The sequence below is a fragment of the Dromaius novaehollandiae genome, chromosome W (genome assembly GCF_036370855.1).
Source record: "Dromaius novaehollandiae isolate bDroNov1 chromosome W, bDroNov1.hap1, whole genome shotgun sequence".
NCBI lineage: Eukaryota > Metazoa > Chordata > Aves > Casuariiformes > Dromaiidae > Dromaius > Dromaius novaehollandiae.
Window position 1 is genome coordinate 11,596,994 of NC_088130.1, and position 15,413 is coordinate 11,612,406.

The 15,413-nt window shown below is 36.4% G+C and overlaps 1 protein-coding gene across 6 annotated transcripts in view; it reads left to right on the top strand.

Annotated features, from left to right (window-relative positions):
• LOC135324305 (protein prune homolog 2-like) overlaps window positions 1–15,413 on the top strand; it is a 149,998-nt gene that overhangs the window by 74,444 nt on the left and 60,141 nt on the right. For all 6 annotated transcript variants that reach the window (XM_064500304.1, XM_064500306.1, XM_064500303.1 and 3 more), the window contains exon 7: window positions 14,320–14,478. In XM_064500304.1, the coding sequence (XP_064356374.1) occupies window positions 14,320–14,478 (159 nt within the window). The remainder of the gene's footprint in view (window positions 1–14,319; window positions 14,479–15,413) is intronic.

The window sequence follows — 15,413 nt, forward strand, 5'->3', positions numbered from 1 at the left end:
GTGTCATTTAGCATATATATGCAAGTTGTTAAAAGAGCTTTTACTTTATAACTCCCTTTCTACTGCATGTTTGCAGTAATATAGCATGCATTCCACTTCTGTGCCTCTTTTTAGCACAGCAGTAGACTGTTTTGCATAGTGTAGTGGAGGTAAAGTCCTTGTTTCATTCCATATGGATCTTTTCATGATGTGAAAGAAAGCAGGATGCTTTTTACAGGCCCGTCTCCTAGCTTTCTTATGTTTACATTTTTAGTAATATTATCAGAAAATGAATGAGGCTGTGAATGTAAAGACATCAGATTTCACAGAAGTTGAAGTGAGAGCATTCTAAAAACGAGACAGTAGGGTAGAAAGCCTTAACTATGGGCCTAATTCAAGAAGGTGCTCATGAACACTTTTTTTTTTTTTTTTTTTTTTTTTTTTTTTTTTACTTCCAAGGGTGACTTCAGTTCTGTGAATTCAGTAAGACATGAATATTTTAAGTACATTTTATTTATAAGAAGAATATTAGCAATCTGACTTACCTGTCTTTACTTCATTTACTTAAATGTTCAGACAACACAAATTCAACGTTTGAAGGATTGTATTCAAAACCCTAGTTTTGAAACCTTGAATTTTAAGCAGGCTCCAGTGAAGTCAATAGATCTGTAGCAGCAAAAAAAGTGATAGGTAACCTGCTTGCTTTGTTAAATGAAATCTTGCTTTGGTGTTGTTGATAACTATTTGCATCTTTTCTCACTGTATCAGAAAGATGCTTCAGTGAATGCATGATTGCACTATAAGCACTCATGAAGTAGAAGGGAAATTAATGTTTTTAAGGCATTCATTACAGCTATGCATGGCATGCCTATGGTTAACTTAAACATGCACTGTTAATTTGCTATATATTTATTGTGTTTATTGTTAATTTTTATTTGTTATTTATTGAGTTTATATTTAAATATGTTTGTTTATTAATAGTTTCACTGTACAGTTGGTCTGTCTCTTTATTCAGGTAACTAAGCCTTGGAAGTAGACAGATGAGGCTTGGCTCAAAACCCAAGTGCTTGGAAGTAAGCTATAGTGGCAGCTTGAGAGTTACTTGTGCTAGCTGAAGTCACTGGTGCACAGGGTCGCGTTATCAGCAGCCAACAAAGCCAGTTTTACATTTGCTTTAGCTGCGGTGACAGCACTGACCCAACATGGTTGGCATCAACGCTAGTTTCTGGAAACTAACCAGCTGGGTTGCTGAACATGGAAAATAATGATTCTGCATGCCACTCTTCATGTTATTTTAAGACTTCAGGACTTCCCTGTAGTATTGTTCTTTAGCAAAAAAAAAAAAAAAAAAAAAAATTTTAAACACTCAAAGACCTACTTCCTTCTAAACATTGAGGATTGCATATAAGCGTCAAGTGGAATTAGAACCAGATTATAAGGTTATTCCTGCTGCTTTGGGCCCCGAGGGAAACTGATTATTAAACTAGATTTACATGTTGGTGTCAGCAGAGCAGTGATCCTGTGCCTTAGTGTGGTTAACTCTGGATTGGGCTCTGGGTACTGTCTTGCCTTGCATCTTAGTTGTCACCCATCTACAGGGAGAGGAAAGCATACTTTTCTGAAGCATACAGCTGAATAAAGCATATATGCTGGAGAATTGGGCCCTGTGTGTCAGTAGCCACTCAGAATCCGTCTGTGAGACAAGAAATCTCACAGGCAGCTTGTATTTTGTTCTCAGAAACTTGAACCATCTCAGTGGTAAAACCTGCTGTCTTGGCTATTGTCAATGTAAAACAGAGACAAGGGTGCTGCTGCTGAGCTTATGCCCAGTGTAACCGAGCGCTCATCTTCAGACAGGCATATGCAGAAAACTTTGTCTTATCCTGGTTTTTCTTGTGTTGGTAATGACTCGCTTATCTTTTCTGAAGGAACTGACTGTTTAACAAATGAGTTGCTAAAGGCATCTCACTTTCATAATCGTAAGTGCTTATTAGAATCCTTCGGAAAACTTAAGTGAATTACAAGAAGCTGAATTGCTACTCTTATTTGTAAGCCAACTGGGATTTTTTGGTGGTAAAGTTCAGCGTGTGGGATTTGATGGTCTATGTCCAGGTCCTAGTTCCTGTCTAGAAACAGGCAGTGCAGATAAGGCTAAAGGCAGTACCACTGAAAAACCCTCTTTGATCCCTCTTGTTCACCTTGATCCCTCTTTCTTTTGGTGTGTCTTGGAGCAAGATTGTCAACTTCCTTAGGTGAAAGGTGAAGACCTGAATAAGCAAGGAAAACAAACTACTCTTCTGTCTGTAGCTGTTTTCCAGATGAGGGCTGCTCCATGTTAACAAGGCAACATGGGCGTTTTGTGGTTTAGCAAGGTGCCAGTAAATGAGCCTTTAGTGCAAAATGGACTTAAATTTACAACACATTTCTAAAATTTGTGCTTGCTTAGCAGAGAACTTGGTGTTGACTCCCAGGAAATTGCTAACCCAAGTGCCTGAGAAATACTGTGAAGAATGTCAGTGTAGGGAGCTGATCAGGCAAATACTTACATGGGCGTCATTGTCTTGTGCCAAAATCCTTTGAAGTCAGTGAGAAGCTTTCCATTAACTTCTAGTTCTTTGGAGTCTAAATTGGCCTGTTTGCTTAGGCTTGCAGAATGAACACCTGATGACAATAATTACTGTTTGTATTATTTAATACCCAGAGACTCCAGGTAGACTGGAGCTTTTCACAGGAAATGCAGAGCCATGGGTCCATGCAACCTAAAGGAAAACATTTGGAATGGATAAAAGGATAAAAGCAGAATTAAGACTTAGGTACAATCAAAGAGTGTTTTGCTGCAAATGGAAGCTGTATTTGCAAGTAGAGAGATATGAGGCAATAGGAAAAAACTACAAAAAATTGAAACCAAATTCTTAAAATGGCATCGGTAGTTCTTGCTGAGGATTCAATTTGCAAGAGGAAGGAGAATGAGGAATTGGGAATAGAAACACAGAGCTCATGACTGGCAAGAGGGAAAATAAAGAATAAAATAAGCCAAGAATTTGCAACACCAGAGGAAGAAAACTCGTAAGAGAAAATAGGACTTTGGGGCCAAAGTTGAATGGAAGAAGGACAGTTTTTGAGAACAATGGTTTGAAGTCAAAAGAAGACCTTGGAGCAAAAGCTCCTTGAGAAGGGTGGGTATAGAGGTAGCTAGAAGAAAATAGAGGTAGCAAGAAGAAAATGCAGGCTACACCAATTACTAAAACTCAATGAAACAAAGCAAAACTGGCACATTAACAACTTAAAATCTGTTAAAAACACTGGGCCTGAATCCTCGTTTGATGTATTATCAGCTGATCATTTTCAAAGGAGGATCTTTAATGGAGAAAGGAGGTTTTGATCCTGCATGAACCTGGATGGAGGGGGGCCTGTGTCGATGAGACTGATGCCTTTTTTTATTCTAGTTCAATTATCTTGCTAAATCATTTGCTCATCTATGTAAATAGAGTGAAATAGCTTTAATGATTAAATAATTATGATTTGTTCCTGTACAAAGATCATGAAACGTTTTACATTAATTAGCAAAGTAAATGTGATGAATTCATGAAAAAGATCCATAAGTTGGGATTTAAAGTTGTCATTTAACCTTTAAACAACTTGAAAGTAAAGAGACTTTAAGGGATTATAAATTGCTATAAGTTTTGGTAACTGAACCAGAAAATCAAAATGTGTGAATACGTTGTTAGCTTTAAGTGCATCTGCATGGCTGCCTTGATGTGTAAGAAACATTCAGATTGAACGAAAATATTTCCCAGCAGGTGGTGTTTTTCTTTTTTTCTTTTTTTTTTTTTTTTTGTGGCTAACTAATCATTTCATGTTAAGTAGCATTCCCTTCTAGAAGGAATTGATTCTGAGAGACAGTGTTATCCGAGAAAGCATTTTTTAAAATTTCCTTCTCTTTGATTGCTTTGGCTCTAAGCTTTCCAGTCCCATCTAAAAGATTTCTATTCTTTTTACAGTCCATCCTAGGCTAAAAACCATTGGTGTTTTGTTATTAAGTACAGTTAGATAAAATGATTTTTTGGGTATGCCATATTGGAGTTATAGGCTTCCTTCTACTTCCTGTATACAAAACAGTTTTTTTCCCCAGCGTAGTTGTGTTAGGGAAAGGGGAAGCTTGTAGAAATACGGTAGACTGAAATTCTGCTAGGCCATATCCCAGGAATGTAAGATAGGGACATTTGCTGGCTACTCTCTTGGAAGCTGAAGCTGAAATATGAAGTCTGACATCCCCTTTTTCTCCTTTTCCAAAGAGCACTAGGGGACAGGGTTCGCTTCTATTGTATAGAAAATAGAATTAACGCATTCAAGACTGTTAGCTACGTTATTTCTAAGTATGCTTTTGGTTCAAGAACTGGTGATTTATTAGCTTGAGTGAAAGTAGTTTGCAAGGATTAGGAGAAAGTTATCTTCTGTGACAGGCAGAGAGGATGTGTGTGATATATATATTATATATATGATAGAAATGATATAAATTGCATATTATTTTTTCTGCCATATGCATATGCCAGTATCCATTTACAATATTTCTAGCTTCTTGCTATCATGTTTTTACAGTGGATCTAGTCCTGCTGTCTCCAAACAAAAAAGTCTCTCTCTGAAAGTAAGAGAGAAAATGCAGCTCCATCCCACTGTGGTGACAATAATGTATAAGATATAGCACATTTTGCCAAACAAAACTATAAGTTTAAAGGAAAACGGCAATTGAATACTGTTGTCATTTTTATGATGAAGCAAGTCTTCATTTCCAATTTAAGCTGCAAACATTAAAAATGCCTAGAATAGCTCAGCAGTTTTAAACCATCCTGCCTTGGCATTTTGTTTTTTTCCTTGATTATATCTTCAGGAAGAATTAACATTTTGATACAACATTCGTTCATGGATTTGCAGTGGTTAAATCAATAGTTAATGAGGTTCGTCGTATAATTTGAGCTGCTAGTTTGTTTATGCTAGACCAACTTTATCCATACTTCAAACAAATTATCTCTTATAATCACCAGCCTGAAGATAAATCTCTAAATGTTTTTCTGATGATAGTGCTGTGGTTGGCAGGTGTTAGAAGTGCCTCCCAGGGACAAAGATTGAAGATGGGCTTGTTCTCACAAATCCTTCAGGCGAGGTTGTTTAGCTTTCTATCCTGTCATCTGCAGAGGAGCCTTGTGTGGTGCCCTGCTAATGAAATCTAATAGGCAAAGGTCATATATCTTTATGAAGAAAAATGCAAAGCTGGTGAGTGATAAATGTGCTCCATGGGGTTCAATGGACGATGCTCAGCGATAAAATCCATGTTTAAACAGTGTTTCAAACTGCTCGGCATATCTCTATTCTTTGTGCCTTAACTACTTTTTATAACAATTCTCATTACCAGTGATGTATTTAGATAAATATAAAAATAGTTGAGTATGCATGTAAACTTGTCTACATAATAAAAAAAATAGGTGGGGATTTTAATTGGGTAATTCTTTTTCAGTTTTCATAGCATAATGAATAAGATAGCTCACATAAAAGACTAAAATACTGAATTTAAATATGAAAACTGTCAATGAATAATAGATGCATACTAGCTAGTGTGAAGATTTAGGTGGATTCTGGATTCAGACAGCTGTAAATCAAAACTGTCTTTGTTGAATATCAAAATGTCAAAAACTGTGGAATGGAAACAAAGTATTCAGGTATGAGACTGCAGATAGAACTTCTACAGAATGCAAGTCAGTCCCTTTAAGAAATTGCTAATCTGAAGTTAGAAGGAATTAAATAAACCAGATATTGTTGAATCACTTCTGTTTTTGGAGAAGTTACCAGTTCATTTGCTATAGTTATACTGCTGAGCTAAGAGACAGTTCAATAAATCAACTCAGGCTTGATGGATTCTACAAACCATTGCAATAAGTGCGTGGAAGAGGAAAGAAATCTCTTAGTATTCCCTCTTTGACAAAAGGGTATGCAAAGAGCCTGAATGGATGAATGGTTGATCAATTTTGCCAGAAATTTTCTTGACAGCCAGAAATGTGTTTTTTGCATTACCATGTTTGCACGGGAGTTACTTTGTAAGGTATGAATTATTGCATATAAATTTACACCTGAGACTTAGCTGGCTAAAATAGGCAGCTCATGGTCAGTATATATGCTTGTGATGTTTTTGTGTGTTTTAATTCATCACCCCAGCAAATCACCATCTTTTGCTTCTTACTACTCATTAATCAGTCAATGGTGAAATCAAATATACTTTGTGATTAAATATTAACCTTGTGACTGAAGTGGCAGATTGTATCTTTTTCAATAATATCTTTCCATTGATTTACAAGCTCCTGAAAAATTAGATGGAAATTCTTAACCTAGGATCAGAAAACAGAATAGTATAAAGGAGATTAAAATGGATATCACTGTTATATCCTCATGGCCTATTGACTACTAAGGTATGACAATTGTTTATTATTTTTTCTTGGTTTCTGAGGCAATTAATGTGTTGAATTGTGTATACAATACTATACCTTAGCGATCTTTTCCTCTGCATTTTATATGTATTTTGTGCATATTTTATATAGAGGATGTTTGCTTTTAAGGTGTGGCATGAGCAGATCCCTCGATTCCTTTACCTTTATGCTTTGGATATTTGTTAACTGTGGTTTCAAAATACGAGACTTCTCTTTCCATGCAGTTTTCTCCAGAAAAATATATACATACTTCTGCCTTCAAAATGAACTAGTGAGAATACATTTTAATGTCGTGTAAGTACATTTCCCTGTAGTTCCCTGCCTGCAGGCAAAAGTCATATTGTTAGTACTGCAAGTTTTCTAGTTTGTCCCTTTAATTATTTTACAGAGGTACAGTTTGAAGATGCACTTGAAGAAAGAAGGTGACATTTTAGCCTCTAAACTTGAAAATAAAATGTGTGTGTGTTTTGCTGTATTTTGTATTTTTAACCTCCAAACTACTTAACATTCTTCAACTGCCAAAAAAGCTAAAAAAAATGGCTGTTCTGTTCCTCTTTGAGTCATAGGGTTCGTATTACAGAAAACACCCATTAATAAAGGGAGAAATTACAGGCTCTTTGAATTTCTCCCCTTGAAAATAGAAATAAATAAGGGCTTTCATATTCATCTCACTAGACCAGATGATGTACATCCCTTTTTTGATTCCCGTGCTGCTGCTCAACTTTTTGTCTTCCAGGTTTTGTGATGACGGCCATCTAATACTATCATATCATTCCAGTGCATACCACAACAGTATGCACACCATTATCTATATTTATATCCCTAGGCTAAGCACTTAATGTTTATCTCATGCAGGAGCAACAACGCGTTATCAAAACGACTCCTACCCTTCTGGTTTATCGTGCTCTTTGAACGTATACGCGGGGAGCTGGCTGAGTGCGCCCTCCCATGAGACAGCGTGGATAGCAGGGAACGTTTTGAACCTTTTGTATTTCTGGGACTAGGCTTGTAGAAAGCATCTGGAAAGTTAGTCATGCACCTCGGCCCAGGGCTTATCTTGCTTATGGGTAAGAATTTCTGTTCTTTTAGGGGGAGGCAGAATCCCAATTGTAATTTTAGGTAGTGATCACTGCTAAAGGCAGGTATTCATGCACCGAGGGGGTGAATGTTCCAAATTAAATAGGCCATTATGGTACGCTTTTGATACATGCAGACGTTGTATTCCAGCTGCTAAATTCAAAGCTGGCTGGTTGTCTCAGCTAGCTCCGAAAATGCAGAAAAATGTAGCTGAAGTTTGGATGTTTACCTGGGTAGCTTTCTTTTGGAATGTTCTAAATGAATGGAGAATTTCCAGTCTTTCTTGGAAGCCCTGTGCTGTGCCAAACCCCTCCCAGACACAGACGTCTCGATCAGTTCTAGTTAAACACAAATCAAAATTTGCACTTGCATCAAGTGTGGGTAAAAGCTGTTTAGCCAAGATCTCCATTCATAAAGTGTGGATTATTGTTAAGACATGCGAACAGAAAATGTACTGGTTCTGTAGAAAAGATCCAAGCATAGTTTCATTAAACAAAGCATGAAAATTTCTCTTATTATAGCTGAGATCTTTCATCTTTGCTATATTTTTTGGTGTTATTCTGCCTTTAATGAAAATGAGATATCCTATAAAAGCACAACCATCGCCTGTAGTAAAGAGGTGAGGTCAATGCTAAATAGAAATTCATCACATTATAGGTAGTGCTTCAGAATGCTATACTTCCTGCTTAAATTTCTTACTAATCTAATTTCTTACTAATTTAAGCTCAGGATGCCTAAAGTCAAACATACTATGTAATAGGGGCCTGTACAGAACAGGGTTGAACAAGCTCTTAGACACCCGTTCTTCTGCTCTTTGGTTTCTAGTTGCTCTTTGGAAACTTTGGGCAGCAGCTTTAACAGGAAAGGGACAGAAACTGAAAACAGAATTAGCTGTTACTTTTGTTCTTCTTTATGAGATCAGTAACCGTGAGAACAGCAGAGCTGCTGTTTGGTAGATTGAAATGTACACCAGAAAAAACAATCTTTCCTTACAGGAATGGTGAATTTTGTACAGAGTGATTTCAGCAGTGGTGTTGATACAAAAAAAGGGTAAAATAGTGAATATATTCTTCTGTGATCTGGTGTAGTTTCATAAATACTTATACTGTTTATACTTTTTTCCCCATTTTTAGCAACCTTACCTGAAAACTTTTTTAAAAAATGGATCGTCTTTCTTGCTTTTTTGCTTTTTTTCTTTCTTTAGGAGGGGGCGTCTAGTAATTAGCAGAATTTACAACAAATGGCACACAGACTGTTAGCTCTGCATGTGTGCTATAACATTGGTGTTTACCCTATTATATTGCAATTTAAGTATGTCACAAAGTTTTATCAGTGATCACATAGAAAGAAACTGGAATACAGAAGTACTGACCATGAAATATTAAGAGGATACGGTGAGAAGCAGTATGTATTGGCTTCTGGATCATGATAAATGCTTTGATTGTGAAAATCGTAATGCGATACAGTGATATTCCTCATTTATATTTTGTGATGGTTGGGTATTTTTAGCAAATGAGTTGTCAGCAGAAAGGCTTCATTAGACCCATCAGGGTATCTGCCCATGAATAACGAATCCCAAACTGTACTGACAGTTTCCTTGAGCCAAAATGATGGAGCACCTCTGACAAAAGCCATATTGTGCTCTCCCTGTGAGAAGTGTGAAGAACAAAAGAGACAGTTTGTTCTTAATTTGGTCAGGTTAATATTGACACAGTTAGCTCCAAAGAATCAGAAGTGTGTGTAATGTACATTTACAGTGATCACTTGGGTAATTGACTGTTGGCTGTCACGAATCAGAAAGTGTTACTAGAGAGAGAGAAAGTACAAATTCTCTTTGAGTATTTCTCAGAGATTTTGCTTCTTTTACATGATCGTTGTGTTTGTCGTCGTGTTAACTGTTTGATTAAAAGCAAGATCCTTATAAGAAAATCAAGTTTCAGAGTAAGAAGTTTCATTTCTGCCAACAATAGGCAGCCTACACAAAATTTGTATTGCCTTTAACACTGGAAATGCATAATAACTGGACAAATCACATTCAAAAATGTTCAGGAGTCGGTGGGTTTTTTAAGCAATAGTTTACCTGGATAATACAACAAAAAGCTGTCCTTTTGGAGTGTTCAATCTGTTGTTATGTTGTAGTACTGTATAAACTTTCTATATATATTAGATGAAACAAATGCACAAAATTGTTACAACTGCTAAGTTACTAGATTTTTCCAGTACCTGTGTTGCTGATAACTATATTGCCAGTGCATTTGTAAAATATATTTATGGTTAGATTCTATTTATTTCAAATATATTCCAAATCAAGTACACTTACTGTCCATTCTTTTGTTGTAGGCTATTTAGGGGGCATTATGACAACTAATAATGCTTATACATGCTGTTTACCTGCCGTGCACTGTGCAAATATTATTTTTTAAGCCAACACAAACTAATAAACTAAGAGAAAATACTAAAAAAATGAATAGCTGACTGACCTTTGTCATGGTTTGGCAGTATCTCAGTGTATTTCTTACTGCACTATTTCATCAACAGCATATTTTACAGTGCTTATAATTAATTTGGGATGTAGCAGCTTAAGTATTGAAATGATTAGCATTTTTCCATTTCTGAAGAAAATGTTTTATCTTCTGTTAGCATTTACAATACATGCAGCATTCTGGTTGTTTACTTAGGTTTAGCAGATTTGCGGAAGAACCCATATGTCTGCCCTGTCTTTCAATATATAGTCTTTGCTAATTTATAAGAGTTTCTTGTTTATGAAAGTCTTTATTTGAATGCTTGTGAAAGTGGTGTCTGAATTATGTAGCTGGTATTAGTTAAAAGAGTAAACTTTGTGGAGGTCTGAGGGTTTTTTTCAAGCTAAACTAAGTTTTAAAAATATTAATTACTTTAACAAAATTACCTTTGCTTATTTAGAAAATTAATAATTAATTTAATGCTTTGATTAATAGTCTGGTCAACCAAAAAAATTGATGAGGCAGATTCATGGTGCTATAAGACACATAATTTGATCTTGCTTTTGTTCAGTAGCTTAGTTTACAGCATTTTCCAGCAACTTTATTCTTTGGCCTATTCTTTTAATGAACTTTGTAAATGACTTGCATGTTTCCTTTAAACGCATTTTCCTTCAGTGTGGTGCATGGTGCTAGCACATGTAAACCCCTTCGCACGTTGCTCCGAGAGATCCCTCCTCAGTTGACAGCAAGGTTGGCTACCTTGCCCCATTTTGCTCCTTGTTGTCTGCAGGTTGTCCGTCCCAGCACTTGTTCTAGCATGCACAGTCTGTGGTTTTGAACAGTGTCAGGCAAAGCCCTCTCTTCTCCCTGAGCGTATGAACAAGACGGTCATTTTAGTGCCTGTGGCGTGAAATTGTTGCTGTATAGTTTGACCTGTTTTATGAAGAGGCGTTTTAGAAATATCCACATAGTTTTGTGCTTATTAATATTGGTATGTCGCACACATTAGACATTTTACGTACACACAGTGCTCTCAGATTGCATAAATGTAGGTGGTGGTCTTTGTTCTGAAGAGAGCTTGATGCTGAGAAGTTCATGAACGCAAGTAACATTGCTTTTGTTGCAACCATTGTAGATGATGTGAGCCTAACACCTGAAGTCAGTTATTTTCAAAATAATTTCCTAATCTTAAATCACAGATTAAGAATTTACATATGGCCACTTTAAGGCTTCCCTTGTCCTGCCAGGCCTGAAAGCAAATGAAGATTAATAAGAGCAAGAATGATCTTCCCGTAGTAGTCAGACTTCTGAAGTGACATCAATATCTTGTAGAAAAAAGAGTCTATGACAAAAATGCAAAACCAGCTTTGTTTACTTTTGTGAATGAGGAAAAGCGAATATGTAAATGTATAATTTTAGGCATTTTGTGTTCTCATAAATCATTTGACTGTTGACATTGTCATAAATTACTAATTCAGAATCTTTTAAAGATAATAATGAATTTTAAATAGCATAAATCAAACATTTAGAATGTTTATGTTCATGCTAGAGCCTTGCCAGCAGTCTGCATAGATTTCAGATACCACTTGAAATTGTGATGAAACAAAGATTCACTTTTGCTTTCAAATATGCCAGATTTCCAGACACTTTCACATCTGAATGCATGTGATCTTTTATCTACAAATACTCCTAAGCTTGTATGACTGTTTAGCTTTCTAAATTCTGATTTCAGTCAAACTAATTTGAAACTCAAGGAAATGCATTAATACTTGATATGATTCCAAGTCATGTGAACCCTGTAAAACTTGCAGGGCTGCACATAGCTCCACGATTGCAGCCCCATCGTTCCATCACAGCTTCTGTGTTGAGTGCAAGTTGTGGCATTGTTTTCTCAAGTCAAATGCTATGTAATATTTAATCTCACTTTATGCTATTTAGGACTGTTAATATTGCTAAATACGTGCCCTTAACATCTTGGCTAGAAATACAGAAATAGTCCCATTCAACTGAGCATCTTGTTTGTCCAGAAAGGAGAAAAAGAACATGTAGAACAATACCAATCTCCTTGTATATCTTGCACCCAATGGAGAGAGACTGGTAGCGTGCTCAGGGTTATCTTTGTGCTTTTCTCAGTCATCAACCTGCTGAGAACCTCAAGAAGAGATAACGCATGCTGTGAATAATAGTAAGATCGAGAGCATGCAAGAAATGCGGAGAACTTCAGGTAGCTGGTTCAGGTAACGATGTAGGCTGTACAGACCTGTTAGTGTTTACATTAACGTGGTCCAGTGTGAAGCTCTTCAGTCCAACTGCTCCAGCAGGGATTTATATTTGACGACTTCCCCACTTACAGCAGCAACCTAGTGGGTCACCTATTGCTGTATCACTTCTCCAGGGTTTTCTCTTGACTGTATGATGCAAGTTCGCGGAGAGCAGGACACAATGCAAATTCAGGCTTCAGTGCCGTCAGACTCGTTGCCATGGCCTTTTTAGTTCTTTATTTCCTGCTCTGACTGGGAGAACTGACCTTTGATTGCATGGCATTTGGTGCCACAGTGAAAGGTGCCACACTCTTGCTGTGTTAACCGCTCCCCACCACCAAGTGGCTGCTAGCACAGGAGTGTTGCATCTTGCTCTATTCTATTCCTTGTCTGGTTCTATGATGCCTTTAGTGGTTCTTAGCCTTAATTCTTAGAAATATGCCTCCAGTTGCCCTGTGTGCATATACTGATTATCCAGTTGGCAGTGCTTGTAGCAGGGGAGTTTTCCCTTCCCATGTGGGCAAGTTTAAGAGATTCTGCTTCAAAATACTGCAGGAAGTAGGATTATCTGCACTTCCCAACCTACCGCTTTGTGAATGCCAAATGCTAGCTGGTACAAAGGCAGAAATTCCCCCAGTCACTGTCACTTTTATTAGGCTTCCAGTTCAATTAGATGATTTTAACAGAAACTTTCTAATTCTTGATTCAAGCTGATACAAGCTAAGTGTAATATAGAAGCTAAAACATCATGTAGCTTTAAGGCTGGGACGTTTTTTAGAATTACCATTTATTTACATTGTAGACAGCTGTAAAACACTTTGCAGACTAGATCCTTGCTTGGACCATGTCCTTCCCTTTGACCACCCATTCTGCTTGAATTGGCTGTGAGTGGGCAGCTGAGCTGAGGAGCTATCAGGGATCCTCAGATGGTTTTGAATCTGTTGTAGTTCAAGTTTTCTACTCCAATACATTGTGACTATCCCAATTGCTTTTAGGCCTGGGTAACTGCAGTCACTTCTGTATGCTCAGGCACCTTTTGGTACTTTTTCTAACATACCCAATACTTGAGCCTTTAGAAAAATACCACGTTTGGACATTCAAATCTTATTCATGATAATTCCTCACCACAACCCCCTATTCAGATTTCACATATGAATGTCTACCAGCAAACTGACAGATGACTTTTGTTTGTGCAGTACTCTGCATGAAGTTCACATAAAACTCATTGTTAGGTACTGTGCAAACATCAAAGTGGAACTTTGTCTGATCTAGAAAAAAAATCTTTCTAATTTCAAAACATTTTGACAAGGATTTTCTTTTAAGTTTAACTTACAGGGAGGGAACACGTTTTGTGGACACATTTGAGCAGATTAATAAATAGTATTTGTATATATGTAACCAAAACAGTAATTTATCAGCTAGGAGACAGATGTGGGGGGATAACATGCCAATCTGCATATACAGTTGTGTTGTGTTCATGATGAACTGCTGTTTATTCAGGGCCAGTGTAGCTTGGCAGCATCGGAAGAACTATTATAGCATATGACATTGTGCTTAGCTAGAAGACGGCAATAAATTATCTCAAATACAAATAGCAGAAACAAAGAGAAGAATAAAATTCTGAGACTTTGTTCATTATTTCACTGGCAGTTGTCAGAACAGAGAACCAAAGAGAGAGATTTGTACTTTGTGCATTATGCCCTCAGGTCAGAAAGAGTGACGCATGGTTTATGTTGCAAAATCTAAATGATTCTGTATTACCCTGATCAAAGTGTAAATGAGAATGGGAACAATGAATATGGTATTTACATTCATTCTGTGCATTTTTTCATTGGATGGAAACAGCCATAGTGAAGCAAACTAGTTTTAAAATCTCTTCGTACAAGACATGGCTATTTTTTTAAAGCAGACAGCAGTTTTGACAAATGAAAGGAATCCTGTTATCAGTTACAGCCATTGATATATCTTAACATTTCTGGCTCTTTTCATCATAGATCTGGATGAAAAGAGCAAGGAAAATATATTGTCATTTCTTTTAATATCTAATTTCTTGTCATTTTTCAGGACTGCGTGTTACACAGGAGTCTCATTGGTGTTCTGAAAGCATTCATAGATAAATATGGGTTTGATGTGCTTGTCATTTTGGCCAACTATTTGTCAGATGAGGAGCAAACAAAACGACAAATAGCAGTATACTCGGAAAACTTAGAGCTAGGCAATCAAGTAAGTACCTGAAAGAAGAATCAAATAATGTCTTTTCTGAAAAAAATATTCTTTAAAATATTATGACAATCTGTTATATAATTAAGTGGGGCTAATAAGTAGCTACAACTGGCTGGCAGATGAGTAGCTATTTGAAATGACTGTATTATTTACATGATGCAAAATAAAAGATTCCGGTATTAATGATTGTTTCAGACCAGTCTAACAGAAAGAGCAGATGCTCACAAGAAATACAGAAAGAGAAAAAAGGAATTTACAATTTAGCTAAACTAGAATTTTTTTCCACTTGTTTTGACTTGGTTTTGTATTGTGATCTACCCCAATGAGTTTCTGAAAGTGAGTTATGAACAAACACATTATAAAAGATGACCAGAACGCTTATGTGTGTGTATTCATTTCTAAAGAATTTATGCTCTAAAATGAAGCCAAATTATTACTAGGATTTTAGTTTATCCAAAGACAGGTGCATTTTTTTCATGATACTCATCCCCAAATGGAAGAAATCACTGCTGTGGCAACTTTTTGCAGCTTTTTCCTCAGTCTTAAGTACTTCTGATTTTAGGGATGGATAGCTAAATGACCCTATTGCTTTCAGGATCAATATAAATCTATTTTATGAATCTAATTATCACCTTCTAGAAATACTTTTTTTCTTTTGTACCCTTTGTATATTTGATTCAGACTTCTTAGGGCAGCAACTAAACACTTCTTTAGATTTTGTTTTAATGATGAACAAGTGAACTTGAAAGTCAAATGGTATAATATCAAGTAAATATTCTGGCTAATCCTATAATACATATTTTGTATTGACCCTGAATTTTAATACTTCATTTATTTAGGTTTAATAAAAAGACTATTACAGCAAAATGGCCAAGAAATAGATTAACACAAATAGATAGTCATGGCTGTGTTACCCGGTGAAGTAGACAAAGTAG